This window comes from Pterocles gutturalis, unplaced genomic scaffold (assembly GCF_000699245.1).
Source record: "Pterocles gutturalis isolate BGI_N339 unplaced genomic scaffold, ASM69924v1 scaffold961, whole genome shotgun sequence".
In the NCBI taxonomy this organism is placed as follows: domain Eukaryota; kingdom Metazoa; phylum Chordata; class Aves; order Pterocliformes; family Pteroclidae; genus Pterocles; species Pterocles gutturalis.
In genome coordinates this window covers 14,076-41,576 of record NW_010099908.1, presented here as the reverse complement: position 1 = coordinate 41,576, position 27,501 = coordinate 14,076, and the positions used below count along the sequence as shown (strand labels likewise).

Genomic DNA, 27,501 nt, shown 5'->3' with positions numbered 1-27,501 from the left:
CAGGAATATGGGATGCTGGGTCTAACAGCCTGCCTCGGGCAGGTTACCTAACCCGCTCCTGCAAGAGCTGCCTGCTGCAAGAACTCATCCTGCTGACAGATTCTCATTCTTGTAGATAAGGCTGGCATTATTGTTCCTCCCTCACAAATTAAGAAAACTAAGTCAGGAAAGCAGAAAAAGTTAATAGGAGAATTTATTAAAAACACATATATTTTATCTGTATGTCAGTTCTGTTTCTCTTTTCTTAAGGTTCTGAAATGGGAATTGATTATTTGGTATTGGATATCAATAAATCCAGTATGTCCCCTGCATGAATCATACAGTGGGATCAACTGTACATACAAATATGTCTTTTGCTTTATTTTTATTTTGCTTCCATAAAGGAAAACACAAACACAATGGGTATGACACTGAAAATGTAAGAGGTGAACAAAAGCAGTTCAATAAATAACATTTAACAATAAATAACAATAAATAACATTTTCAGTTTTGAGTGTAGATCTGTGTGAGGATGTTATTTTGGATATTCTGCTCAGCAGAGTGCATCTTTCCAAGGAAATACAAAATGAACCAAACATACAAACCTAACCCAGCAGAATGAATGTTGCTAAAAGTAGATGATATGTATCTGTCTCCCAATCTACCATTGTCTTTATAAAAAGTATTTGAGTGACAGTCTTTCAGCACCACACTCAGAATTAAGATTTGACTGTCTTAAAGGTTAAATGTGCAGTCTGACAGTCTGAGCTGACCAGAGGTGAAACATTGTAAGACTCGGTGCTAGTCAGCCAGCGCACCTGACCGATGTCATCATCATATAAGACTTCAGACACTTCAAATCCACCCTGAATCCACACCCTGCCCTGGGGCCTGAGGACAAGCTGTGCTGGGTGTGGGACCAGCCCAGAGAGCCCTCGTGCACCTCGATAAACACCCACAGATCAAAGAGTCCATTCAATGCGGATGAGAATGACAGCCTGGGCATTCAGCAATTCAGATTACAGCTCAAGTATTACCTGCCTTTCCCTTAAATTATCAACTGCATTTCAGTGTGGCATTTTTAAATGGAAATGGAATAAAGAGGGAGGGGATGAAAGAAATGGGAACAAGAAGGAAAGGGCATCTTTTGTATTTTGTCTCCAGCTTTACAGAAAACTTGGCAGAAAAAAAACACATTTGAAGTATATTATTTTTCTGGCATTAAGTTTGTTCTGTCTGAAGTGCTCTTCTATGGGGAAACTTGGCAGATACTTAATGAAAGAAACCCTGACAGCAGTTTTAATAACATGAAATATGAGCACAAGGCCTTGTATAAATGCGGCAGGTCCCATGACTTAGGAGGTTTGGGGAGATAAACTTCACTTAAAGGAACTCACTCTTCCTAATTAACTCAGTGCTTATGTACTCGTATACAATGAGCTATTCAAATGAATAAAGATTAAAACACGTATTCCAGAATAAGGGCACTGATTCCTGGAATAAATCAGGGATAGTGTCCTTGCATATCATCTCTTCGGTTGTGTGCAATAGCTTCCCTTCCCTTGGCTGTGTGCAAGGAAGACAGAGAAATAAGTTATGTTCCCACAACAGCCAGAGGGGAACACTTAGAGGCTTCATCTCAGGAGCAAGAAAGCAAGCAAGAAATGCCATTTTCTTTTTCCAGAGAGCACATGTGATACTTTATTTTTAAATATATTAGTTCCAGTTACTGATATTACTAACAGTGCTTCAGAAAGTACAAAGGAACAATTGATTTGAAAACAGATTGCAGTTTTCTAAAATTACAGATTGCTTTCATTCACTAATTTGGGTGCAGATACAGTTGCAGTGCTGACACACATTAGGGTATGCACGGCTCAAGTCGAGCAACGTGGTGGCCCTCAGCAGGATCACAACCCCTGCTGGAAACCAGAGGCTTCCCAGCAAGAGGGTAATGAGTGAAGCTGCAGTGAACTTTTCTTTAGAGACAACACAGTGAATGAAGGCATTACGGTTATAACCTCAGAATTATAAAAAGCCTTATTGAGCTTTTTTTTTTTCAGTTTGCCATTCAAGTGGCCAGATGGTAATCCTACTCTTCCCTAAAGAGAAGTCTCTCTCTCCCCTACTCGGGGGAGATTCAGAAGAGGCAAATCCTGAAAGGAGATAATTTTGGGTTGTTTTCTGTGTTCCAGTCTAAGGTTGATCAGTTTTTCAGAGCAAAAGTATTGGCAGGAAATGTTGGGAGCTTACATGAATTTCCATAATATCTGCAGACGCCAGAAAAGGCTGCCTGCGAAGATGGAATGAGTGGTTACTGCTTGTCTTCCCTGTCTGTCATCTGAGTTTGTTTCAGTGGGACTGGTTTGAAAATACATGGAAGTATGGATGAGCTGCCACATTTTTTCTGCTGCAATTAATATTCCACAATTATTAAAATGTGAAATCTGCACGATTTAAGCAAGGATCTTAGTGTAAATACAAATAAGACAAAAACTGCTTCTTGTTAACAGCACATGTCAAAATAACAGGAGCTAAATTTAAAGGGATGCCACAATGACAAATGTTTTATTCAGCATTGGTCCTATGTATTCCAAATTTTGAAATCTAAGACAAAAATTTATTTCTCTTTCACATTGCCGCAGTGTTGTTTTAATGTCACGGCCCAGAGACGATCACATTTTATAAGCACAGGCTTCTGAGCAAGATTTGTCTTATGGGCCAAAGAATTCCAAAAAAAATGCCAAGGCTGCTTTTCCAGCATTATGAACATACCACACATCAAAATATATTTCTTGCTTGAAAGGACTGAATGTGTACAGAAGTACTTGTGATTATTTAAGTCTGAAAGACAGCTTCTTGTAGCAGAATGTTTAGTTGTGTAAAATCTTTGCAGACAGAGCAAAGCCCATTACAGGCACATTATGCTAGAGAATTCCATTAGGAGAAGCAGAAATTCTATTACAAAATAAGCAAGGGAAACAGAGTAAGAAGTTAATTATAGGGGAAAGCAGGAAAAACCTTGCCAGAAAGTTTTGTTACTCAGGGGACATGATAAATTGATGAAAATAATAAGGATTTAGGAAGCAAATGCTCACAGAAAGTAAAACAAATTTCAGGAAAATCTCTAATCCAATTTCAGAGCATCCCCTTATTGGAAACATGAATTACAAAGGCTGAAAAAAATCTCTGAAGAGAAACAACATGTTTTGCAAGAATCTTTTCTGATACAAGGACAGACACTACACAGTGAGAGGGGATCTTTAGACAAAAATTATCTTGATAGCAATAAGACAATAATTACCTTGGCGTATATGCAGCTTTCATTGAGTTTTTGTAGTGTGCAATTGCGTTCACACATAGGGCACATGATGGTTTCATTTGCCTCGCAGATCTCTTTGCTTTAGTATGAGACAGGAAAAGAAGGGTTAAAAAAAGGCTTTCAGCATTCTTAAGATTTTCTGAGGTTAAGCTGTTTGTGGTCTCTATTTGTTACCAGTATGCCTACATCACAAAACTGGCTCAATAAAATAAATTAAAAGTGAATGTTTGGCTTGAAAAGCCTAATCCCAAAGCAGTAACCTGAAAACTATGAGCCCTAGAGTAGTATGAAGTATTTTTGGGCACCATGCTACACTTCTCACACTTGCGAATATCCCATCCTCTCCCATATATCACAAAGAGAAGAACAAAACATTGTTCACTACCTTAAAACCCATTTACTGCGTATTTTTCTAAGTGATGGAGAAGATACCAAACATTAAGAGAATGGACATTGTGGGTATAACTACACTGATTTCAATTAACTTATCCCAGTTTACATCAGCTGGATGTCTGTTCCAGAGGATGATCACATGTATACTTAGATCAGTCTGTTACATGTAAAAATCCATTGACAGGGATTTCTGGCAGTAGTATTGCAAGTCTTTGGATTTTTATTTCCTACAGAAAATATGTATAGGGCTACTAAAAAAAAAAAACCACTTTAATATCCTAACTTTGGGGAAAAAAATCTTCAAACCACATTCTACTGCCTAAAGATCCTAAGACTGAGGAAGATGCAGTCACTGCCTTCATTGAAATCATTCACTTTTAAAATGCAATTTCATAATTAAGTGTCTTGTCAAAGGCAAATCAGAGTTAACAGAAGTGCAAAAATGAATTTTAAGGTAAATTTTAACTGCAGTGAGTAAGCTTCCTAAAGAACCTCAGCAATTGCATTTCCCTGTCCTTTAGCAATGTTGATGTGCCTGAAATGATCCTATGACACACTAGGAAAGCAGCAGTATAAACAAATGCCAGGAAATCTCTACTGATTTGTTTTAATAAACATCATGCTTTCACTGTCCTCCTCATAAAAGCTGAACTTAGAGTTCTAATACTGCATGGAAGATTAGGCTTATTTCCAAATGAGTGCATCTATTAAATCCTGTCTGACATAACAGTAAATAGAAATAAAAGGGTCCGGTTGCCCAGATGTCACTTTTACAATCTTCGGTCATACTTCACATAACATCAGAATCACTAATGCACTGAAACCTACAACATTATGTGGACCTGGCAAAGAAATTGCTCTACATAACCCTTAAGTCAGAATGAGCACAGCCAGTCATTTCAGAGTTGCAGAGTAACAGAAATTTTATAGTGTGTCACATCAGAGTTTTCTTGCTTGCATTTTCATTCAAATGATTAAGCAGAGAAAATAATATTTCAACAGTATGTTATAAAGGTTTGGCAATAATACAAGCTGTTGTCAAATATAAGGCCAATTGTACTGGACTTTGAATTTAAAGTCAACATTATAAATGTTAGATTTTCTGTATTATATATCTTGAGTTAAAATCTTTATTTGGTTTTAGTAACATGAAATTTCACAAAATTATACTCACAGTGATAGGCCACATACTTTGACACTACTCTGCAAAGGCAATAACATTTGTGACCCAAGTGTTTGTGACAGGTGTCATGTTAACTGTTACTGCAACTCAAATCTTCAGTATAACAGAGCCAAATGAGCTTGTTTACACTGTCCTCACATAAATATGAAATATATATATATATATCACATATATTTACATATATATACAGATACACATATATTCATATATATGTACACATACATATATATTTATACAGCAGGCAGGGACTGACGGCTCCATGCCAGGCTGGGATGGGGTCCTGGCACAGGCTGATGTGTATATATATAAATATATTGTTATACATATATAAAAAGAGCCACCAGGTACCACGACTGACCCCGAGCATGGCACAGAGGCAGGCACTTTTACAAGTCATAAACTAGTTCTTAGGTGTGACATCGTTCTGCATAACCCTCGAGTTATTGCTGTGCAAAACCTGTTGCTGGCTCTGCAAGCAACGTTTGGTTCTACAGTAATGTATGCTCGTCTATTTGCTTATTCCTCCTCTGCTGGGACTGCGCTGGACCTCAGTGGAGAAAGCAGCAACCGATCGTTTTCTGCCTGCAGCCGCTAGAGGGGGGCTCAGGGCAGCTGCCTGCGCCGGAGAGGCGAAGGGACATCACTGAGGAGGGCAGGCTTCTGCAAAAATTACGGGATCAGCCAAGAAGTTCAGATTTTGTGGTACACAATACAGATGAAAAATACGGGGTTTTGACTGAATTTATCATACCCTAACACCCGCTGATTCCTAGTAACAGGATGAGACCTGTTTCATGTGAAGTAGTGTTATACTGAATAATACTGAATCTGGGCCAATGGGGCAGTTATGACATTGCCATAATGCCCTGGCACTAGGTTTAAATTCCTAACTGCCACTGGGTTTCCTGTGTCTAGATTTTGTCAGAATAACATACTCGACTCCATGTCTTCCTGATGGCTGCTGAACGTTGCGTTTGCCTACTGAGATAGCTGCAGTGCTCAAAATCAAGTTATCTATTTTCAAAATGTTATAGATGTTTATCTAGCAGTTTTCTTTAAATGACTGCAGAAACCCTAGATAAATAATCTCACAGTCCCAGAATATGGCAAGAATAAGAACATTCAGGTTGTGCAGTCTGTGTGCCTGCTAATGGGTGACTCCTGCCTGCTCTAGGTAGGATGTTTCTGTCTAACCCTCACTAACCTCTTCCAGGCTAAGTGAGCAAACACGACAAGGAGCAGCATCTCTTATCACCGGCCTTTAGAATTGCCTAAGTACACATGGTGATACAGAACACATCTACAGACATTTCATCAGGCCAGTCACAATCAGCTGGAGTTAGTTAAGCTCTGTTCTTGAATACACATCTCACAGTAGGTCTTACTAACTTGGTCATAGCAATGCACTGACACGACAGAATTGTGTCACAACTCACCAGAGGGACTGCACAAGATTCACACCCTCAACGGCAGAGAGGATCTTCTGCCAGAATTAACACACCCAGAATTAACACTACAGATGTGAGGCTGCCACAGAGCACACAGCTCAGGCTTCTGCATTAACCCACCCTCTGTCAGTATTTTGAAATGAACACTGGCTAACGTTAGCCATAATAAATATATAGATACTCCCCTCCCCTTGTAGGCATCTAGGGCTTATATGGTGAATCACTGAACTTTCAGGCTCTTGCTTCTGCAATAGAGTCCAGAGCCTCTGATGGGTATACCCTCGGTGCTCCGTGTACCACAGCATGACACTGAGGCACCCTGGGATGGGACCTAACACAACCAGCCTCCATGGGGAACAAACACAATCTGTATGTTCTGTCTGCAGCGACTCAACAGCAGCCAAGGGGAAAAACTTAGGTCAGGAAAACATGAAAATTAGCTTATCCCTGTGCTTCTGTGATTTATACCCTGCAACACTGTGTGAGTAAGATAACTGTGTCTCTGTTAAAAGAACTAAGCAGGAGGCATATCTCCAAGTCTTCTTGGGAGAAGCACATAATAGCTTACAGTTTGAAAAAAATAAATTCTGAGAAATTCTGCTCTTTCTCTTGGGGAGTGTCAATGCCACATCTTTCTCTTCCAGGACGAGTGCCTGAAATATTAAGCTGTACCCTGATAATAGCAGGTTATGGTCCCTTGTTCACCCCTTGTTCAAACTGTGCCATTGTACATGTGAAGAATACAAAATTCCCAGTTCAACAGTCCTGGTCCCTGTGCTCTAAGAACAGGCTGATCCTCTGCTTTACATCCATTGCATTTTGCAGACATTAATTGTGCAAAACAATCCTAATACAGAGAACAATACCCTAAAGATAGCATAGTTTCCTGGCTGATACATTTATTGCATTTAATTGTATTTAATGCAGTTTGAAGTTGTAAAGTCTCTCAGGAGTTTGCTGTACAAAAGCAAGACTAAAAAAGCCTTAATTACTGTACCGTAGGATGTAATAACGCACTGTGAAATAGAGGAAAAAGACAATTCCATAAAGAAAATGTAAAATGGTCTTGCTCAAAGGCCAAGAAACAACACTTCCTATGAAATCTGACTCCAAGGATACTTATAGCCTAAGCATCCAGCCTGCTTGGAGGAACAGTTGCAATTGTAAGAGCACTGATAACTGTTATGTCTGATGACATCTAATGGAAAACTTTGTGATAAGGATGCATCCTCTGAAACAGTTCCTAAAAACACAGTCAGCACTTAAGCACCCCCATCACTATTTCTAAACTGACAAACCCCTCTCAGAGAAAGATCACAACAGTAGGAATCTGGAAAACTAGCTTCATTTCATGTGGTTGTAATCTCCCTGAAGGTGGGTCTCCTGTCTGCAGCTTACACTGACACAGCTAAGACTTTTGTTAGACTCGAAGTTTGTCACTGTTAACACTGGGAGAATAAAAAGGCATAGACAAAAGCAATCTGAAGTTTAGAACTGTACTACACTCTGGAAGTTACAGGCAAGATGTAAAGAGGGAGTATGTCTGACTGTTTTTTCACCTTGTTAGCCTTGACTGGAATGACCACCACTGCAGTACCTACAACAGTAGAATCAGTATTTGGTGTTTCTCCTTACAGACAGGATGGGAATCACTGTGACGCAGTCGTAAGGGCACTTGCTATGAACGGTATGCATCCAACTTGACGCAAAACAGATACACAGAGTGTACACACTTGACTGAAGAACCCAGTGTTCTGTTTGGTTATTTTTACATGATTATCATATCTGGAAAGCGTTAAGTATAATAATGATCTAAGATGTGTCAGACTGTTCTTAATTTTCAACAGGCTATTACGTTTTTAAATGGGATTTTACCTCACTTGGCTGGAATCCATCGTAAATAATCCATAAAGGAAAACAAAGAGCCCAACGAGGGCAGCAGGGATAAGCATTCCAGTATACCACCCCAACCAGGCAAAATACAGTCCAATTTTTTCACCAAAATATCGCCTATATGAGAAGGAAACACATACATTGTTTAAAGTTAAAACTTATGGTCATCAGCACAGAATTGTCCCATGGCATGTAACGTTCAGTGAAACATTACTTGGCACAATGATTGGTTATGGCTGTCAGATCAGGAATAAAAGTTGACAGCAAGGAAAAATGAATTGTTGGTATTCAGTGTCAAAGATGAGGAAAGTATGAAACCCAATCATCACAATTATTTAACTTCAATGACATATATTTCTCTGCTTTACATCTGGTAATCCATGACTTTAATTATAAGATATATAAACTGACATATAAACACATGGAAATGTAACAATTAGGCTGCAATTTCACTCCACTGGATCTTGTAACTGACTGCCCCTGTGGGTAACAGTCTTTGCTCTCAAAGGTGCTTTCATGAGGGGCAAGTGTCTCTAATCAGCAGAGCACGTTGTGGCTTTGTATTTTAAGTTTCACACTGCAAATTGTCAAGGAGCAGGATCTATGTGTCTTTTATGCAGCCTCATTTTAAATTAACAGCCCTGCACAAAAGACCACCCAGAGAATTCCTGTAAAATGTTGAATAGCTAAATGTTACAGGAAAGCACAAGGAATCTAGCAGTGCGGTTCATGCACTGTTACCAGGTTGTTTGTACACGCTACCCTTCAAAGTACTAATACCTGATTAAATCGAGAGGTTGGTATTTGTACCACATTCCCCACCGTGCCCAACGTTCATATAAGAGGTGTCTGTGATTCTGAGCTCCATGTGTTTTGATGGGATGTCTGCTTTTGTGGCTTCCCTGAAAAACACAAAGAAATGGACGCATATTACTAGGCATTATGGAAAATATATCTAAATTTCTTACATATTTTTGAATGTAATTTTAAATAAGGTGTTCACTATTTTTAATAAATAGGTCTCTTATTATGGCCACCTCTAGGACATGTCATTGGAGCTGAGGTGTAAGCCTGACAGAAGCAATATGGTTCATATGCTTCTGAAATGGCCAGTTTCTCTATGTATGTATACATAGAGATGCAACCATACCAGTACAAGACTATAAAGAATTATTCAGATCTACATGGCTTCAAGTACAGTGTTTCCATTTCACTAATATATGCTTATTTGCATGGTTTCATTTATCTCAATTTTTCAAAATTTTTCAAAATTTGTCACGAGATGTTTGCAGTATCTTTTTTTCTCTCTGAAAAAAAATTCAGGAAATTTCTGGTATGTTAGCTCAGTCCTCCTCTCCTAGACATTTTCTATGACTTTAACTCCCCTTTAAAAGTATAGAAAAACAGTCTTTCTGTGTACATATTTTCTAAGACAATGGCAACAAAAGAACTGGCATTATTTTGAAGCTACACAGGACTCTCAGAGGTATTAAAAGCAAAATGCAGAATCAGTCTGACCCAAAAGGAGTCCTTCTAGGCCTGACTTCATTAACTTAACTGAAATTTTGAAACAGTAGCTTATGCCATAACAAAGGAATGTATACATAAAATGGATATGACAGCATGGTTTTGACAGCCGGAGAAAGTTTCACAGGTTTTTCTGGTAGTATGGCCAGCCTTTCCCTAAAGTCAGTAAAGCACAGCTGAAGCGTTAAAAAATATGTTAAATTATTTATCTAAAATGTGCTTATCTCTATATTCCCAGTATTTAATTATTAATACCATATAAAAAAAATTACTCTCACCAATTTGTAAAGCACAGGTCAGTCCTTTGAAACATGGGACCAAGTCACAATATTCAGCCCAAGCAACCACAGAGTCCACAGCTGCAATTACCAACCTCCTGATCAGCATTTAAAATGACTGAAGATGTGTAGCTTGCCTTTTTCTTTTCAAAACACAAAGATTGTCTAAAAACCCTCTGAAGTCAAACACAAGTTTTTGATTTACTTCTCAGGTTTACTGTCTCCAGTAGACTTTAGCCTACTGAAGAAGATACTATCAAGTAGAACTTATCCAGAACAATTGAGAAAAGACTAAATGGGAAATAATTAACCAGTCTCCCTAACTGTTATCAAGTGCACAAGCTATTAGAAAAACAGAACATTTTGTAGGTGGCAGGCAAAAATAATTTAACAAAACTAATTGGAACAATGTGGAACAACTGATATTCTCATTAAGAACTCCACATGCAATGTCCGGTTCATAAAAATAATTTTAAAAAGGATTATAATATTCTAGTTCAGTAAGAAAATGCTCCAGGAAATTATTATAGTGCTTTATATAAGAAAAATGTTAAAAGCCAATATTAAAGTAAGAGCTATAAATAAAAAAAGTCTCAACAGATTACATAGTGAAATTAAAAGTTTGCAGGACAAAATTAAAGTAGGATCTCAAAACATTAAAGTTTTAATCTAAATATAATGACAAATACAAAATTAACCAGGTTACCTCATGTGGTGGAAATGCTGCTTCATATGTTCCATTATTTAGCAATCTATTAATACCTAAAGAGAAAACAAGCATTCATTCAGATATCATTTCTTTATACACATTTAATTTCCAGCAGTGCAAATTTTCCAGTTGCATATTGAGAAGATAACATAATATTAGATGCTCAGGATGCCACTAAACATAAAAATCATCAATAATCCCTCCAACTGTGTGTGCAGGTGTTGCTGATCCCTTGAGACTTCTGGCTCTGTCAAACTACAGCAACTTACTGAGAGCCAGTGTATGCAATTGTTCTCTCAGGGGCTGGTGCTCATGCCAGATCAAGTGTGAGAAGATAGTTACATTCACGTTGTATTCATCAGAGCAGACGATACAGATTTTATGGGTGACCAGATGATCTGACATACACAGAGTGGTATGGACAGACAATCCTTGAAGCAGCAAAACTCCTGCAGGGTTAAAAGCTAACCTGTCATTATTTTTCAATATAAGCCAGCTGAAGGAGTTTGTATCAGAGCAGTGCTCTTCATCATACTGGCTACAGCATTTTGGATCAGTTCCTAGAGTCTTCCTAAAAACAGATTTGTTGTACTGTCAAAGCACATTATAAAAAATAAATAATAAATAACCATTAACAATTCTACTGAAAAGATTCAGTAGCCTGTAAGAGCACAACCACAGCTAACAGTTTCCCCAAGAAATAAGTACTTATGACGGTTTTCAGATTTGTCCATTCAAATATACAAATTATGGTAACCTAATCTCATAACTAAATTTGACATCAACTTGAAAGGCATTAGATTTGAACCCTTGTTTTCTATGTTTTTCCTACTACTGCTTTTATTCAGAAACTCAAACAACAAACTTCTGTAATTCCTGTCATCTTATTTCATTCTTAATTTAATTCCTGCAAAGAAAATGCGAAATCATACATACATCCCCTGTTCATTGCAAATGAAAATGAATAGTTAGACCTTCTAAAAACAATACTTTAATAGGAGAGCTGATATAAGTGGAATTTAGTCTTCAGGTCAACTATCCCTGAGATTCATGGAGACCTCAAAAAAGTACAGCTCATATTGATTCTGCTGGACTAGAACTGCTGGGTAGTAGCAGAACTTCCAGGACCAGCCCTAGAGAACACTTGACACTTTTCTGAGATATATGCTATCTTTATTGTGGCTCTCAATCGTGTAAAGTTATCACAATGACTCCAATTTATTTTAAAGAATGAGTAATTATGTGAAAAATATTGCCAATTTTCACTGAGTCATTTAAGAAAATAATGGATGTGACATTCATTCAACTCTGTTACTGAGTGAGCAAAAAGATTTCAAGGAACAGCAAAATTGATTAGTTTACTCAAATTATACTTTTTCAGGCAAGTAAAGACATAAAATTTTTATAGCTTCAGGTTAGGAAGGAACTACAGCATTCTCACCCATTTTGGATTTTCCATCTTCGTACTTTGTTCTCTGTAGCATGTGATGCACAATTCTACTCCTTGTGGAATTGCTGAAGAAGCTGTCTTTGTTGTTTATCGTAAAACTATTAAAATAAAGAATTTCTTTTAATATTCAAAACAATGCACAGGTGTTCAAACATAGCTGCTCAAGTGTTTTCCTCTTACAGTGATTTATTGAATCTTTACCCTCCTTGGTTACTGCACAAGAGATAAGATTTTACATGCCTAGAGCATCTTCTTGGGTTCAATAAATTTATCATCATCAGAGATTATTGCTGGGAAAACAGAGCAACTAAAACTGAATTCTATAATGTCCTACTCTCTAGGTCATTTCTGTTCTCAATATAATTAATTTTAAAAAGATCTTCAGAAGCAGCGGCTGTTCTCAAATTCAAGTTACTTATGAGTTGGCAGATGTCTCTGTCATGGAACCACCAGAACTGGTATTTAGAAAAAAAATGAATGTTCTCCAACGCACTGGACACTTCAGTAGCAGCTCCACCACCACTTTCCCTTACAGAATCCTAGGATGGAGCCAAATAAAGCATCCTTTTCCAGATGGCTCTGGATTCCGGACTTCAGAAATCTGACATGCAGGAGCTTTTGCCTACTCAGCTGTGCCAACAGTGACACTATTCAAGTTGATAACGTCAGCTGAGCTGGTAGAGAAACAACACCTAAACCTGTTGATTGATCCAACACAATATAGTCAATTACTGAAAAAAAAAAAAAAAAAAAAAAGAGATTCTAATACAATTACTCTTTCCAGGGCAAAGTCAGTCCACTAGCATATAGCTTCTTTACTGAGGAGAAAAAATTCCTATTTAGCCTCATTTATACTTTTACTTTAAATGAACATTTATTTCCTAAAAGAATTATTACAATATACTTTAAAAACAAAGAAACAGCCAGAATTTTAAAACCTAATTTTTTGGGTCCTGAGAAAATTTATAGCACAGTTTAACTACATCACCATCAACATGCTGATTTGAACACATACATTTTTTATTTGGTGGATATGTATTTATACTTTCAGAGACAAAAAGATTTTTAAAATGCAGATCTGACAAGAAAGAAAAAAAAATCGTCACTGGTTTTAGCTTGCCTCCAGGTGTTCCTAATTTCAACAGCTGTCTCAGGTTTTGCCTAAGTAAAATATGCAATTAAGCAAAGCAAACTTGAGCAAGTATTTGCATTTTGTAATGTAATGGAAAGAAAAACTTCTAAAGGAAAAAGGCAGTATTCATTTTTCAGTCAAATTTCTGCCTACATTACTGAGTGACCATTAAATAGCAAGTAACAGAGAGTACATTTTGGCTTTAAGAGAAAACCCATAGAAAATATCAAATATGATACTGGATATTTGCCAGTGACCATCTGTTAACGGCTGCCTCTATGGCACTTGCTTAGAAGAAGTGAGAAAATAAAAAAATCCTTGTGGTCTCTGGCACTGCCTTTCCAGTTCCAGCACTTACTGGTGTATGCGCGCACGGCTAAAGGGTGCTGTGTAGCAATCTGTCTCTTCCAGATCAGGTAGGGCCTCCTTATCAAGCTTCATTGGATTTCTCGGCAACCAACTTTTCAGCTCTCTCATATTCCTCTGCAAACTGAGACAATAAGAAATCAGATTAACATGCTCTCACCTGCCTGTTATTTCTCTCTCTGGCACTGCATACTTAGTGACATCATATTAGAAATGAAATGAAAGCAGGAAACTCCCACATTAAATAGCTAAAAGAAAATGAGGAGTTAAAGAGCAAAGTTAACAGTATTTGTGTGCACACTCTAGTCAAGCACAACTCATCCTAAAATTATGGGATTATGGTTTGAGATGAGGCTGCAGTATTGAGTCTGGGGAAAAAAAATTTCCAAGGCAGCTCATCTGGCAGAACTGTGGGTGCTTATGGCTTACTCAAGAACATATCTCATTGCTTTCTCTAGCCCCACTGGGCAAGGCAAGTGTAACTCCTCCTCCCTGCCTTGCCTGGCAACTCAGACACTGAAATACACAAAATTTGAAAGTAAATATGAGACTGCTTATGATCAAATTTTTATGGTTTTCTGATCTCAGTAAAGCCTTCCCCTGCAAAATTTTCATCAAAATCGAAGGGCTGATATCGCCTTACAAAAGAGTATGCCCATACATCAAATAAAGGACACATTATACAGAAATGTTTATAGTATTTAGACAAAAAACTAGGTACGGCTTCATGCAGTTTCCTAAAAAATTACATTAAAAAACACAAACAGAATACAATTTTTTTATCCTCAATTAGATTATATCTGGTAACAAAAAGGGCTCTCTTCCACTGGCAGCTAGCCTAAATAGTATCTTAGGACACGGTTTATACAGAGGAAAATCTAGTGAAGTGCAGTTAATTTTCAATCAAATGAGAGATACCATACAGATACCACATGTAAGAAAGACAGTATAACAGTAAGCATTCCATTTATCTTCTGTCCTTTCATTCATGCTCCTAATAATCTTTGGCAGACTTCCTAAAGGACTTTTGTAGATACATATACACTTACCATATAAGCATGTCAATACTTCAGAGAGCATGGTTGTACATGCTACAGCAGGGTCTAATATACTAGTGTTACCCCATATTCTTACATTACAGAAACTCTATGGCCTTAAAATTTTACCTTTGGTATACAAAGATTTTAATACAGCTCTTCGCTGTAGCTCTTGTAAACTCCGCTTAATAACTTAGAAATATCAATGAGAGATTTGATAGATTTCAGAAAAGCAGTTTGAAAAGTTGTAAGATGCAAAGAAACAATGACAGCAGTAAAAGTTAAAACGGTGAGATGTGTATGACAGCAATTTTAGAGTCAGCTTTCATTTTTAGAGATAACTTCTTTTTCTTCTTCTGCACACTATTCCTTCGTGCACTGGATTGTATAAAGTGGCAGAGAAAATATTCAGAAAAATATTCATCCCCTAATTCTCACAAGTAAAAACATTTGTCTCGAATTAAAAATCAATCTGGCAGAAAAAGTGTTTATTACTTGGTTCACAGGTACTGTGCAATTTCAATTGCATGTTTCAGACATCTGTCCTTCTAAATAAGGAAAATAAATGTATTTAGTATCTAGGACTCACCAGGTGGATTACAAATGAAATGAGACAATTTTGCACTAGAGCTTATTGATTTTGCTTTTGCTTTACAAAGCACATCACTTACATTTTTCATAATGCACATGAAAATGGAGCAAGCATATGAATGGCTGGGAAGAGGAAAAAATGCAGTTGTAAATTTATGTTATAGATTGTTTTATTTCTATATATTTCAGCTGCTTATGTGTTTAAAGTTTTCTTACTTTACTGTTCAACCGTGCTTTGTCTATTCTTGTTAGCTGATGTTCTTGCAAACTGATATCATGAGACTACTTAAATTGTTCCTGCGAAATAATGAGAGCTCTTCATCATCTAAAGTAACAACAGGAGAAGCTAAATCAAATGCAATCTCATCTCAAGATCCATCTTGAGAAAACTCGTGATGGAAAACTCTTTCGCGAGATTTCCCTCATGTAAAAAAGTTCATATCTCTTCCGTAGGTAATTAGGATTTAAAAGATATCATTATGTCTGACTACAGCAATGGGGAGTGATTACAGCTCAGGGTGTTCCCCGTTCTTGCTCCCCAGCTCCCCCAGGCTCCTTTCACCCACTGCTGTGGCCTCTTGTACCCTTCTCCCGGCTGACAGAACGAGCAACAAGGACAGCAGCCACTGGTGAGGTTTGCATGCATCTGCCTCCCATGTAGTTATACAGCTTTTACTGCAGCTCACAAGTTATTCTCTCAGCTATCAAATAAAAATGCAAAACAGCCTTGGATGTGTGACACTGATGTAGTCCTGATCACCAGGACACACATGAGAGAAGTTACATCTGCACATCTAAGGAGAGAGCAGACTACTAGAATCTGAGACATACACTCGAAAGTATCTTCCATGCTAAAGAAATATGCCTTGGTAACAGCAGACATAACTGTAGAGATGGCTCCAGTATTAAATCTTTGCTGCCAGGATAAAACCTTTTCTTTTTTTTTTTTTTTTTTCCTGGCATAAACACTTATGCATTTCTAAAATGAGAACTGGCAAAGCTTTAAGTACTGCATCTTGTTACAGATGAATATTTTAACACTTTGAGCTAACATAGTTTGAATTTTCAGGAAAATAATCTAATTTTCCAAGTTTCCTGGATAAATTTACAACTGCAAATGGATTTTCTTTAGCAGGGTGACTATCTGACAAAATTAGAAGCTACATATCACCCACCAACCTGCCCATGGTTTTGCTCCTCCAGTCAGTGTAATAACATTTTTTCCTGAAAGAACAGCAAAAATCAGCTGAGAATAATCAAGTAGGAGACAGTTGACAAGGACATATACATTATAAAAGAAGCTGGACCATTAAAATAAGACACCAGACATTTTAAAACATGCATTTTCATAGGCAGAAATGGGAAAAACACTTAAAAAAGACAACTGAAATAGAATAAGTCATTAAAATGCTGTGATTTCACATATTTTCAAGTTCAAAATTTGTTCCCAAGTCAAAATTACATTTTAGATTTGCAGCTAAAAATAATAATAGCTAATAAATAATTCATAAGACACTCATCAGAAAGTGTCCAATGGTATAATTCATTTCATGTGGTCCTCCTTAGCTTTTAGTTCATGAAACTAATTTTAGAAGAATTAACAGGCTATTAAATGCCTTATGTGCTCTATGCATTGAATACCATAAGCACTTATTGCCATTAGATAGTATCTTCATTCTCTGAAGGGGTACATCATCACCTTCCCTTGATGTTTTGTACCCAACTGAAGAACAACACACAGCCCTAAGGAAAGGCTTTATACAGTACATATATACAGTACATTTTAGTGACCATAACCAAAAGCCAAAATTTTGCAACACTGTGCAAGAGAACAAGGATTTACAGCATTAAAGTACTACAGGCAAGGTTAGCTCTCTTCTTCAATTATATATTAAAAATGGACAGTCAGAAGCCACTGATAAATCAGATAAAGACTAAGAGAAATAATCTGTTCTTCGAATCACAGAATATCTCAAGTTGGAAGAGACCCACAAGGATCATCAAGTCCAACTCCCTGCTCCTCGCAGGACTACCTAAAACTTCTTGGAAAGGAACAACTGTAGTTCATTGTAATTGTGGGAGAATTGTACGATTTGAGCTTCTTCTGTTCATTGAACAGAGAAAATAGTTACCTTGGGAAAACAATATATGCCATCCAGTCAAGAAAAGTTTGATTTAAATAAGCAAGCTCAAGAATTAAAGTGAATAAAAGTGCTTTTGACAGAACATGTAACTAAACTATAAAATGCGTGGTCACAGGATGTTGTTATGGAAGTGAAGAAGGCTATTTTTGCATCCCTGAAAAGACATCAGGGGCTAATAGAAGCAGAGATGAAGACATGAACTCTGCCTCAGAAAGTCTCTAAACCTCAGCCTTCTGGAAAGAGAGGAGGCATCATGAAACACTGCTCTAGATTTTCTCAGCGTTGGTCACTTTAGACTAGCTGCTGGCAGAGCAAAACAGACCTTTGTTCTGTTCTGCTACGTCCATTTTATGTTCACAATAAAACTGTTCACTTTTATTTTTTAAAAAGTACGTAAATTAAAGAAATAGTTTATTTGAAATATTCACTGAAGTTTTAGGTTGCAATTCCATTTAAATTCCTTTTAAAGTATTTTTAAAGAGAAAAGAAATGGTGATCAATTTACTATTTCTCACAGTTCTCCTATGGAGGTAGAGGCGGACAGGGGGCTTCTTTCTTACCAAATAAATGTCTTTCATTCTAGAGTAAAACTGCCAACAAGGTGAAGCAGCAAAATTCAGCATTTTATGTACTTTTTATGTACTGAACTGAGTGGGATAAAAGGAAGATAAAATAACAGAACAGAAATAAAGAAACACAGATCAGACTTTTTTGGGGAAAAAAAAAAAGACAATATATTTACATGTCGGATAACAAACATGACTTTGAACGCCTTCCAAATAAAGCAGTATTGCAAAAGTCAGCCTTTTTTTTCTGAAGAGCATTACTAATCTATGAAGCTACTAAAATTATGAAGAATTCAAATCATTGCTAAATCCTAACTTAATTTTGTGACTTCAAGTATTAAAAGCAAGAAAGAACTATTTTTGGAGCTTACATTGTTCACGTGCATGTGTACACATATGCAAACACTTCTATATTTAAAATGTTGACAAGTATTATCCAAACTGGAGAAGATGAGATGGCACTATAATAATATTCTCTAACATATGGAAGATGACTGGTTTTTTTTGTTTTTTTGTTTCTTTTTTTTTTTATGGAAAGGACTTTGAAGGCTTAATGGGATCACGTGGAAACTCAGTACAGAACTGGCTATTTGAAGCGAGTTTTGAGCAAAGGATGCTTCATGATTACTGTTGCTGGCTTAAGACCAATGCAAGAGGACCCACACTGTGATAGCTGAAATCAGCAGGGATATGAAAGATAGAGCACTTGGCAATTCAAGTGAGAAAGGAGTGCACTAAGGGTATTTTCCGTGAGTCACGCAGCTTTGGCATCTCGTTACCACTTTTACTCTTGCTGAGGTTTATAGCATACAACGTGCTATTCTCTCTCTGGAAGAACATTATTGATCAACTTGAAAAGGGACATTTTCTCCTTTAAAAACTTACGTATTACTGCAGGAGATATTAACTGGTCCTACAAATAAGTAACAAATACTTATTGCAAAAACATATGATAGAATTTGTTTAGTGCATAGATGAGGAACTCAGTTCAGTTCATTATTCTGCCAAAGGAATGCTAGAGGACCAAGAAATAAGGGTATCTCGTTTTCTCCAAAGTATGCCAATAAGTGTTATATTAGAGACACAGAAGATACCAGCTATTTCTGTCATTTCCCTTGCCTTTGGGTAAGACTTCAGAAATACTCTAAAATCATGGAGAATACTTGAGCTCAGATGGAGAATGCCTGAAACTCTGCCAAGGACATCCAAACCAATGTGTGAACTATTAACAGAATTTTCTAAAGACATATGCTCAATTTGACTTGAAAGGCAAGCTTAAAAACAAGTACCACAGGTAAATGTGGAAAAAACAGTGCCTATTATTTGTTTCTTCTCTCTCCATATCATCTTGCTAAATTAAATATAAGCATGACTGGCCACAATGCAGAAAAAGTCTGCATTTTAGCCTTAAGTAATGAAGTTTTAATATTAAGCATTAAATTACAAGTTTCTTAAAACAGTTTCCACAATACCTGAAAGGCATTCTGATGTTCATTCTTTCTGCGTATTTGCACAGCGTCTCCCATGGACAGTGAATTTTAACAAACATGATATCACTGTCTGTAACAGCTGGCTGTAAAGAGCAGCAACAAATAGGTGCATATTAATAATTCAAACCTCTTTGGCATTCACCTTTCTAAAAGCATTCTTCAGGGTCAAATTCTGCTTTTAAGCTTGAAGGGGTCATGCAAATCTGAAAACACTGTAAGTATTCTATGCCAGACAAAAGAAAACTAATAACTTTTTTTTTTTTCTTCCCAAACCCTGTAATATGAGTAAACTAGTAACCAGCAAAAGAAGTCTGTAGATCTTTGCTCATAAACACAGCGGAAGCAGAGAAAGGCTTCATGCCGCATTTTTTGACATGGAATAAATGAATTAATTTTAAATCCCCTCAAAATCATCTTAGATGAGCAGTCTGAAGACCATTTAAGGAGAAGAGGGCTCAGCTGCTAGAGACATAAGAACAGCTGAGAGAAAGCTGCAGGTCCCACTCTGCCAAAATGGTAACTCCAGGGAATGGTTAAGTAATTGGAATATCTGCTAGGAACTTATAAAGGTGATCTCTGTATGAACTGAGATTTTTTTGTAAAATTACAAGGAATACCCTACACAAATGTTTTACATCACTAATTCATTTGTACATAAAACAAGAGTTTCAGCAGTACAGGTTCCTATACTTATCTTTTCCAATGAACTCTTCAGTTCCACGCCCTTCTCCCAGATGTATTTGCTTGAGATTTTACAAGTAAATATTTTGATAGAGTTGAGTCTGATTAAAGCCTCCCAAAAACTCAAGTAATGCAAGGTTTGGTAAGTAAAGGTGAAAGGCTTGTAAGATTGTCAGGAACCTTTTATAAATTCAGTAAAGTATTACAGTGTTAGGAAGGTTTTTTTATGACACATAAGCTACAAGACTCACCTCTCGTTCTAACATCAACCCTTCTGCTCTCAAATTCTTCTCAAATGTGCTTCTTTTTTCTACCTGTGGACTTGACTTTTTGTAGACCAAGATGTAATCAATGCGTTTTTTGCCATCTTTGAAGAAGAGGCCTGATGATGCCATGGCATCAGACTGGGGAAGACAATATAAAAAGACACTAAATATGGCATCCACACAGATCAAGAGCCCCATCATGAATCACAGGTCACACAGCATTTTCTAACATGTGGCAACGTCCACATAGCCACAGGATGAATATGTAAAGAACAAGTAACAAGAACAGGTAGTTCATACGCATCAATTGTTCATGATTTAAAATTAATTAGAACAAAACAAAATAAAAAGATTCCACAAACCCCATATTCTAGCTATTTCTTTCAGCTGTGCAAAAACCTAAAAATTACTGTATGGTATATCTCAATACAAATTTCTGTTAATCCTTACTTTCTGTCATTAATTTAAAAAAATTAAAGGCAACTAAATTAAACCAAGTTTCCCAGCTTCATACCTGTGTAAATTTTATAGAACAAACATATTTTCTCCAAGAGAGAAATAAATCTAAAAAATTAACAAAATAAATACTACTGATTGGAGTGTTCTCCTGGATATTCCAGATGAAGTACTTTTTCAATGACACGTTAGCAATGTTTAAATCTTGTCCAGTTCTGTCCTACCATGCTTGTAAAGACCAGGGATTCTCTGACCTTGATAGGGAAAACCCTGCTTTACATGCTGCTATTGAAAGCTATTTTTGCATTCTGTGCTTTGCATGATTCAGAATAGACAGCGACTATAGCAACTGGTGTCAGACTATGAAGATTTTGAAATCTGAAAAGGTAAACTGAGAAACTGTCATCAACTTCTGGAGAATGCAGAAGCAAGCTACATTACAACCATACCCATGGGACCAGAAGTCTATGAACACTGCACCTATTAGCCCTAGGATGCTAGGTTTAGAAATTCATCCTATTTGGATTGTTTGGTACAAAATTTATAATACTAAGAACTATATCCAATAGTTAAATTTTCTATTGATAAATACAATCAAGTGCTGCGTGATCAGCAGTATAAATACTGGATACCGGTTCACTTGTTTATACATGAAAGTTTTTTCTTACTCCCACATATCTATGCACCCACTTTCTAACTATTTAGTGCTTCTGAGAACCCCTCTGTCTGCAAAAACTAAAGTTTTGCAACAAGATTCTTCCTCTTTTTTCCTCCCGAAGCAAAAACCAAGGAACAGTGATTCTCAGAGCACCCAATATTACAAAAAAAGTGCATCTTCACACATCTGGGAACATTATTTAAGTACATTAAGCTTCAATTTTAATACAATTAAGCTCCTTTTTCCCCTCAGCAGATGATGATGGCATCAATTGTCTTTCTTTTCCAGATGATACTTTTCAAAACTCACATAAAACTTTCTGTTACCTGCTCCAAGGTACGTACCTGCTTATGTATTTTATTAACAAGTCTGTAAATACAACATAAATGTTAAAAATCTCAGCTTTGTCGCACATGGCTAGAGTTATGCTGTCACTTTCATACTCTGCTTCAGGTGCAACCACCCAGATGTGGAAGCAATTTCACTCTTTGGAACATAGGAGAGGTGAATTCAACCCTCCCCCGGCTGAGCTGAAACTAACCCAAGTCTTCTACCATCTGGGTGAAGGTCTTAATTTCTAGGCATAAAAAGCGGTCTCCTTTTCTTTCCTCTTTGAATTGGCATTTTTCTTTCTCAGAACTTTCTATTTGCTTCATGTGCAACTTGCTGTGAGATGTGTCACTAACAGCGCAGAGATCAGGTACTGGGTCTTTCGGTGTACGAGTGCTCGTTGATCTCCACCATGCTTGTCTCCTCCTGCACATCCAGGCCACTGGGCACCTTTCCTCCATCACAAAATAACAGATAATGTAGAATTCAGAAACTGCTGAACACCTGCCTTTAGCCTAACTGAGGGGAAACACTAATTTACAATGGGACAAGAAGCAGGCCAAATCACAGAAAATGGAACCTGAACTAACGTAACTAATACACTACAGAACGTGATTAAAGAATTTATCTAGAGTCATTTGTACAGATCATCTACATGCAAAAAAAAAAATCTAAAAAAACTCCAAACAAACCTGAACTACTAAATCTAGAAAAAAAAAAAGAACAAAGGCAGAGAAGAAAGGATGGCTCATGTAACCAGGAGAAACAATATGGAAAAAAATGAGGAGAAATGGATAGACATAGGAAGAATAATTTTCCAATCCTAAAGTATTTTGGAAATTTGTTGGGAACTGGAATATACTTTCCCATTGCTTGGCTTTTGACTCCAGGTTTTTGCTTTTTATTCCCATGAGAAATTAAGTTAAATATAACAGAAAAAATAAGGAAAATCATTTATCAATATATTGATCAAATATTTGTTGAACAGCAGACTCCATACTCTATTAATTTTTTTTATACATTCTTGTATGGTTATTTATCTCAAGATATTCAGCAAAATAGTATCTGAAGGACCTGGCACTGAGCCTCGTTGAACATCGTACAATTGGCTTCCAGCCTGAGCAGTTCCCTCTGCAGAGCCTTCACCCTCAAACATTCCTGTCCAACTTGGTGTCATCTGCAAACTGACTGAGGGTGCACTCGAACGACTCATCCAAATCCATCTGCACCAAACAGAATTCTCTGGGGGCAACGTTCAATAAATAATGAGCTGTGCTGATAGTAGCAAGAAATTTTCCATCTCAGATGACTTTCAGAGGAGTACTGACACAGGTTGGGATGTGCAATACTGAAGCCACTTACCACAATCGTGCAGTGAACCCAACCCATACTCTATCGATTTCAGGAATGAGTCACTTCAATGCTACTTGCACTTAGCGAGTTTCACTTGAGTGCAATTCTCAAGCAATGTTGTCTACCTATATTAGCAGGAATACCTGTGCCAGCAAAATAATTTATCTGGCGATTTAGGTGTGTTTTCAGTTCATCTGAATTTGCTCCATCATGTGCACAGAGACCAGTGAGCAGTAATTTCAATTAAATCTATGAGTCAAGGTATATTGGCCGCTATCTACACCTAGCACAGTGAATCAGTCTTTTAACACAACAAGCATTCAGGCAAAAGCACATTTACAATTTATCTGCTGTTTTGGACAAATAAATCTCTGATTCATTCTTTCACCTTTTTCTCAACACACTGCAGGAGAAAAGCATCAGACAAAATATTTTGTGCAAATCTCTTACTCTTCTCTATTCTTTTTAAGATTTCCTGTTTCACCTGAAAAATGTATGAAAAGGACTGACCAATGTTTGTTTTTCTCTCTAATCATCTTCATCCTCTCTACCCTCTTGGTTTTCCAGATTTTATGAAACACTATCCACCTGATCAGCTTCCCTACATTTACACACATATAAAAACTAAGTTTGGCTTCAGAAATTCTTTTTTAAGTATTGCTGCATAGTTTGGCTTGCAAACTCAAAGTTTTAACTTCACTTTGTTCTTCCCAAGTCTTTAAATACAAGAACTTTAAATTTTATCTGTTTGCAAACTGAGGCTGTGAAGTGCTTTCTCACTCAACAGTAAAGTCGCTCATAACGCAGAACTGTAATCCAAAGATTTGCCTCAATAAAATATTACCTGAGCCTTTGCCACTACAGATCTGTTGCACTTTTGGTTTTATTATTTGCCATCAATTTTTTGGCTTATTCATAGCTTATGATTATTACAACAAATAACATGACACACTGCTTCAGAGTCTGAAACAGTGTAAAATTAAAAATATTACCATTCGACTGAAGTTTAGAGTTTACGCAAGTTGATCAATTTAACCTAGAAAAAAACCCCTTTTGCTCAAGCAAAAAAAAACCAAAAAACAAAAACCCAAAAAACAAACCCCCCAAAAACCCAAAAGTATAATGCAAATATTTAGCAAAGTTATAAAAGAAACAGTTTACATTTCTATTCAAATCTAGTACAAGAGTTTCCTTGGATTTAGCCAACATGGAGGGATTTCTTCAATAAACCATTTTTCAGATTCTAATGAATAAGCAATGCCCTCTTTACAAAGTGGGAACAGCTGTTTTACAGACTCTTTGTCTCCCCAATTAATTTAAATAGCACAATTCACAGAAATTATAGCTATTCCGACTCCACTGATTTCAGTCTACTGTTCTGCTCTGTAGATTAAACTTTTGCCAATTTTTCACCCTATACATAGAAACAAAAATTCTAGAAGAGTGAGTTGGAACTATGCCCAAAACAGTAAGTAAATTTTAGATTCATGTAAGAGTAAATGACATGGTATGGTAGACCTGAGATTTGGTGTATTTTATTAATAGCAAAACAACTAGCAAATTTTGAAACTTACTGAAAATCAGTGAAAAATGGACTGTAACATAATGTATCGGTATATTTTTTTTTTCCACTTTAAAACAGCGAAAAGTTTAATTTAAGGAGTAATATGTACTACCTAGGCAAATTCACAAGTTAACTAGAACCAAATGTAGGTACAATGGATCTGCTGTAACCATTCATTTCACCTTCACTTTACAACTGACAAGCCTCAACAAGGCTAACGTAACAGCAAATGCTTAAAGGCTGACAAAATCTCTACAGGCATATTCATTTTTATTAATGTTAAATTATGATTTATTTGCTTGTGGTTGTGTGATTTATAGACTACATTGTTCTCAGACACAGACGTGACTGTGAGGTATCTAAGTGCAGGGAGAGCACTTAGCGGGGCTGTGGATACTCCTTCTCTTCCTCACCTACAATACCCAGTCCTCTGGTTCACGTGGGGATGGTGCTTCAAAATTCTTCCTCTCTATCCCTTTCCCAATCTCATTTACTCCATATTGCAGCTTTATCAGCTAATTGCAATTGCATTTCCATAAATACCTCACTGAGCTTTGTTACACTGGGCATAACAGTGACAAAACCCATTAAAATTACAATGCAATTACTTTTTAATACCATTACTTTAATACAACTAATGAAACAATTTGAACCAAATATCCCCTTAAAATTGACTGTACTGTTACTCTACATTATATAAATGAAAAATTACTTTTTTTTTTTAAAGCAATCATGGTTCTTCTTTGGCCAAACATGTACAATCCTCCTCTTATAACAGACTTTCTTATTAAACTACACTATTAACTACAGTCAGACATGACCTATTAATATAAAATATTAATGTAGAGGAAATAGTAGTATGTTAAGAATAAATATATTACCATCTTATTATGCATCAGCTATGTATTTCAATAGTATATTGTAGTATTTATGATACTAATAATATTAAATATTGACTATTTTGTAGATAAAGTCAGATTTTAATATTCAACCACACTTAACAGCATTCAAGCCAAGCCAAAATGTAAGCTCTTGTAACATTCACCTTCACAATACCAAGAGATCTCTTCATTGGAGCGCCATTTTCTCATCTTAAGCTCACGACTTCAACTGCTACTCATCTGACCAGTTTTTGGAAATAAACTAATGGATTAATAAAAAAGCCATTTGAGGACTCTTAAATTATCTTGGCATTGATCTATACAATGAAATAGTACAGACAACATCTGGCCATTTACACAGAGATCCAAACTGTGAAGCTTTACTTCAACATTTTTGTTCATCAACTTGACATCTACTGAAATAGATGTGATTATTGACTCTGGCTGGAATAGTGACAAGGAGATTTTTATTCAGGGAAAAAAATCAAAGTACGTCAGTGTGAATTCAGCCTAGGAACAGCTGCATGATTAGATTCAGCATGTGTTGATTTTAATAAGTGAATCTATTCTAACTTACTATCAACACCCAGCAAATCAAGTCTGACATGAAAGCAATGGTCTAACTTGTTTGTTTTGTTTTTAAGATTTTCATTACCATTATCTAACATATAAACGCTAAATGAAGACCAGGGAACAGCACCTTTAATTATTACATTATATGATTTGCTTTACTATTTCCTGAAATTTGCCAGCAATGGCAATGAAAACAGTCATGATTTCTACTATTTTATACATATGTACACACATAGATAGAAGCTGACAACTATTTTAACATCACCTCTTAGTAGTTTGCTGCTGATGCACTTTGTAAATTGCTTTAGAATATATCTAAAAAATAGTGTCATCTACTAGCCTCACAATCAATAGTTATAAATTAAATACCAATAAAAGCATAATGTGAATGTCAGCCCGGTGGCATACGCAGAGCCCCCTGGACTCAGCCCAGAGCAGGTCATTCTGACCCAAGGTACCCATACAGAGAGAAACAACTTTTACACTGGGGTGTAGCTCAGACAGTGAAGTCTGTGTTTCAACTTTTGACTTCAAGGACTGTTGTTTACTTAGTAAAAAGAATATAAGGAAGTTTCACATTTATATGAACATGCAGAGAACATCAATTCTCAGTCATAAACGACAACAGGAGCATTCACTTATGTAAGTGCCAACTGATACAGCATACAAGAATTAAGCCCCCACAGCACGATATGTTTATTTTGCCTCTACAGCAGACAGGATGAAGTTCAACTTTCCTCTGTGTGGGTAGTATAATTTGGACTTAGATTTGTAAAATGATGCAAAGGAAAGAAATATACCAACAGACTAGTATCTGTGATCCAAAAGATAGATAGACATACACAGCTGGGTCTCAGGATCCTTCTTTTATAATTTGCTCCCCAAATTTGCTAAACTTCTCTCCCCAAAATCTTTTTATTTCAAAGTGAAGATGCTTAGAACAAAATTAATTTCCTCCCTAAGACGGCCTGTGAATTCCAGCCACTAAACGTGCTAGAAAAAAATCATTCTGATAAACTCTTACCAATAATGAAGCAACATACTAAAGACAGACTTACTCAAATGTCTTGGGTTTTTTTCCCAGGGAAGCTATAAGAATAGAAGGGAAGGGAAGAATCTACCAGTAGAAAAAGTGATGCTACTACTGGAAATGGAAGCACTGAATTCAAACACTGAGTGCCAGCATCACCACTCCGTGACAGCACCACCTCGCCAGTGGCATTTTTTACAG

At 36.7% G+C, this 27,501-nt stretch overlaps 1 protein-coding gene across 1 annotated transcript in view; it reads right to left on the bottom strand.

Annotated features, from left to right (window-relative positions):
• ANO3 (anoctamin 3) overlaps positions 1 to 27,501 on the bottom strand; it is a 66,373-nt gene that overhangs the window by 27,508 nt on the left and 11,364 nt on the right. The window contains exons 4-11 of the mRNA XM_010077531.1: positions 20,441 to 20,593; positions 19,491 to 19,591; positions 16,488 to 16,532; positions 13,673 to 13,804; positions 12,174 to 12,280; positions 10,730 to 10,785; positions 8,999 to 9,120; positions 3,284 to 3,380 (exon numbers count right to left, since the gene is read on the bottom strand). Of these exons, the coding sequence (XP_010075833.1) occupies positions 3,284 to 3,380; positions 8,999 to 9,120; positions 10,730 to 10,785; positions 12,174 to 12,280; positions 13,673 to 13,804; positions 16,488 to 16,532; positions 19,491 to 19,591; positions 20,441 to 20,593 (813 nt within the window). The remainder of the gene's footprint in view (positions 1 to 3,283; positions 3,381 to 8,998; positions 9,121 to 10,729; positions 10,786 to 12,173; positions 12,281 to 13,672; positions 13,805 to 16,487; positions 16,533 to 19,490; positions 19,592 to 20,440; positions 20,594 to 27,501) is intronic.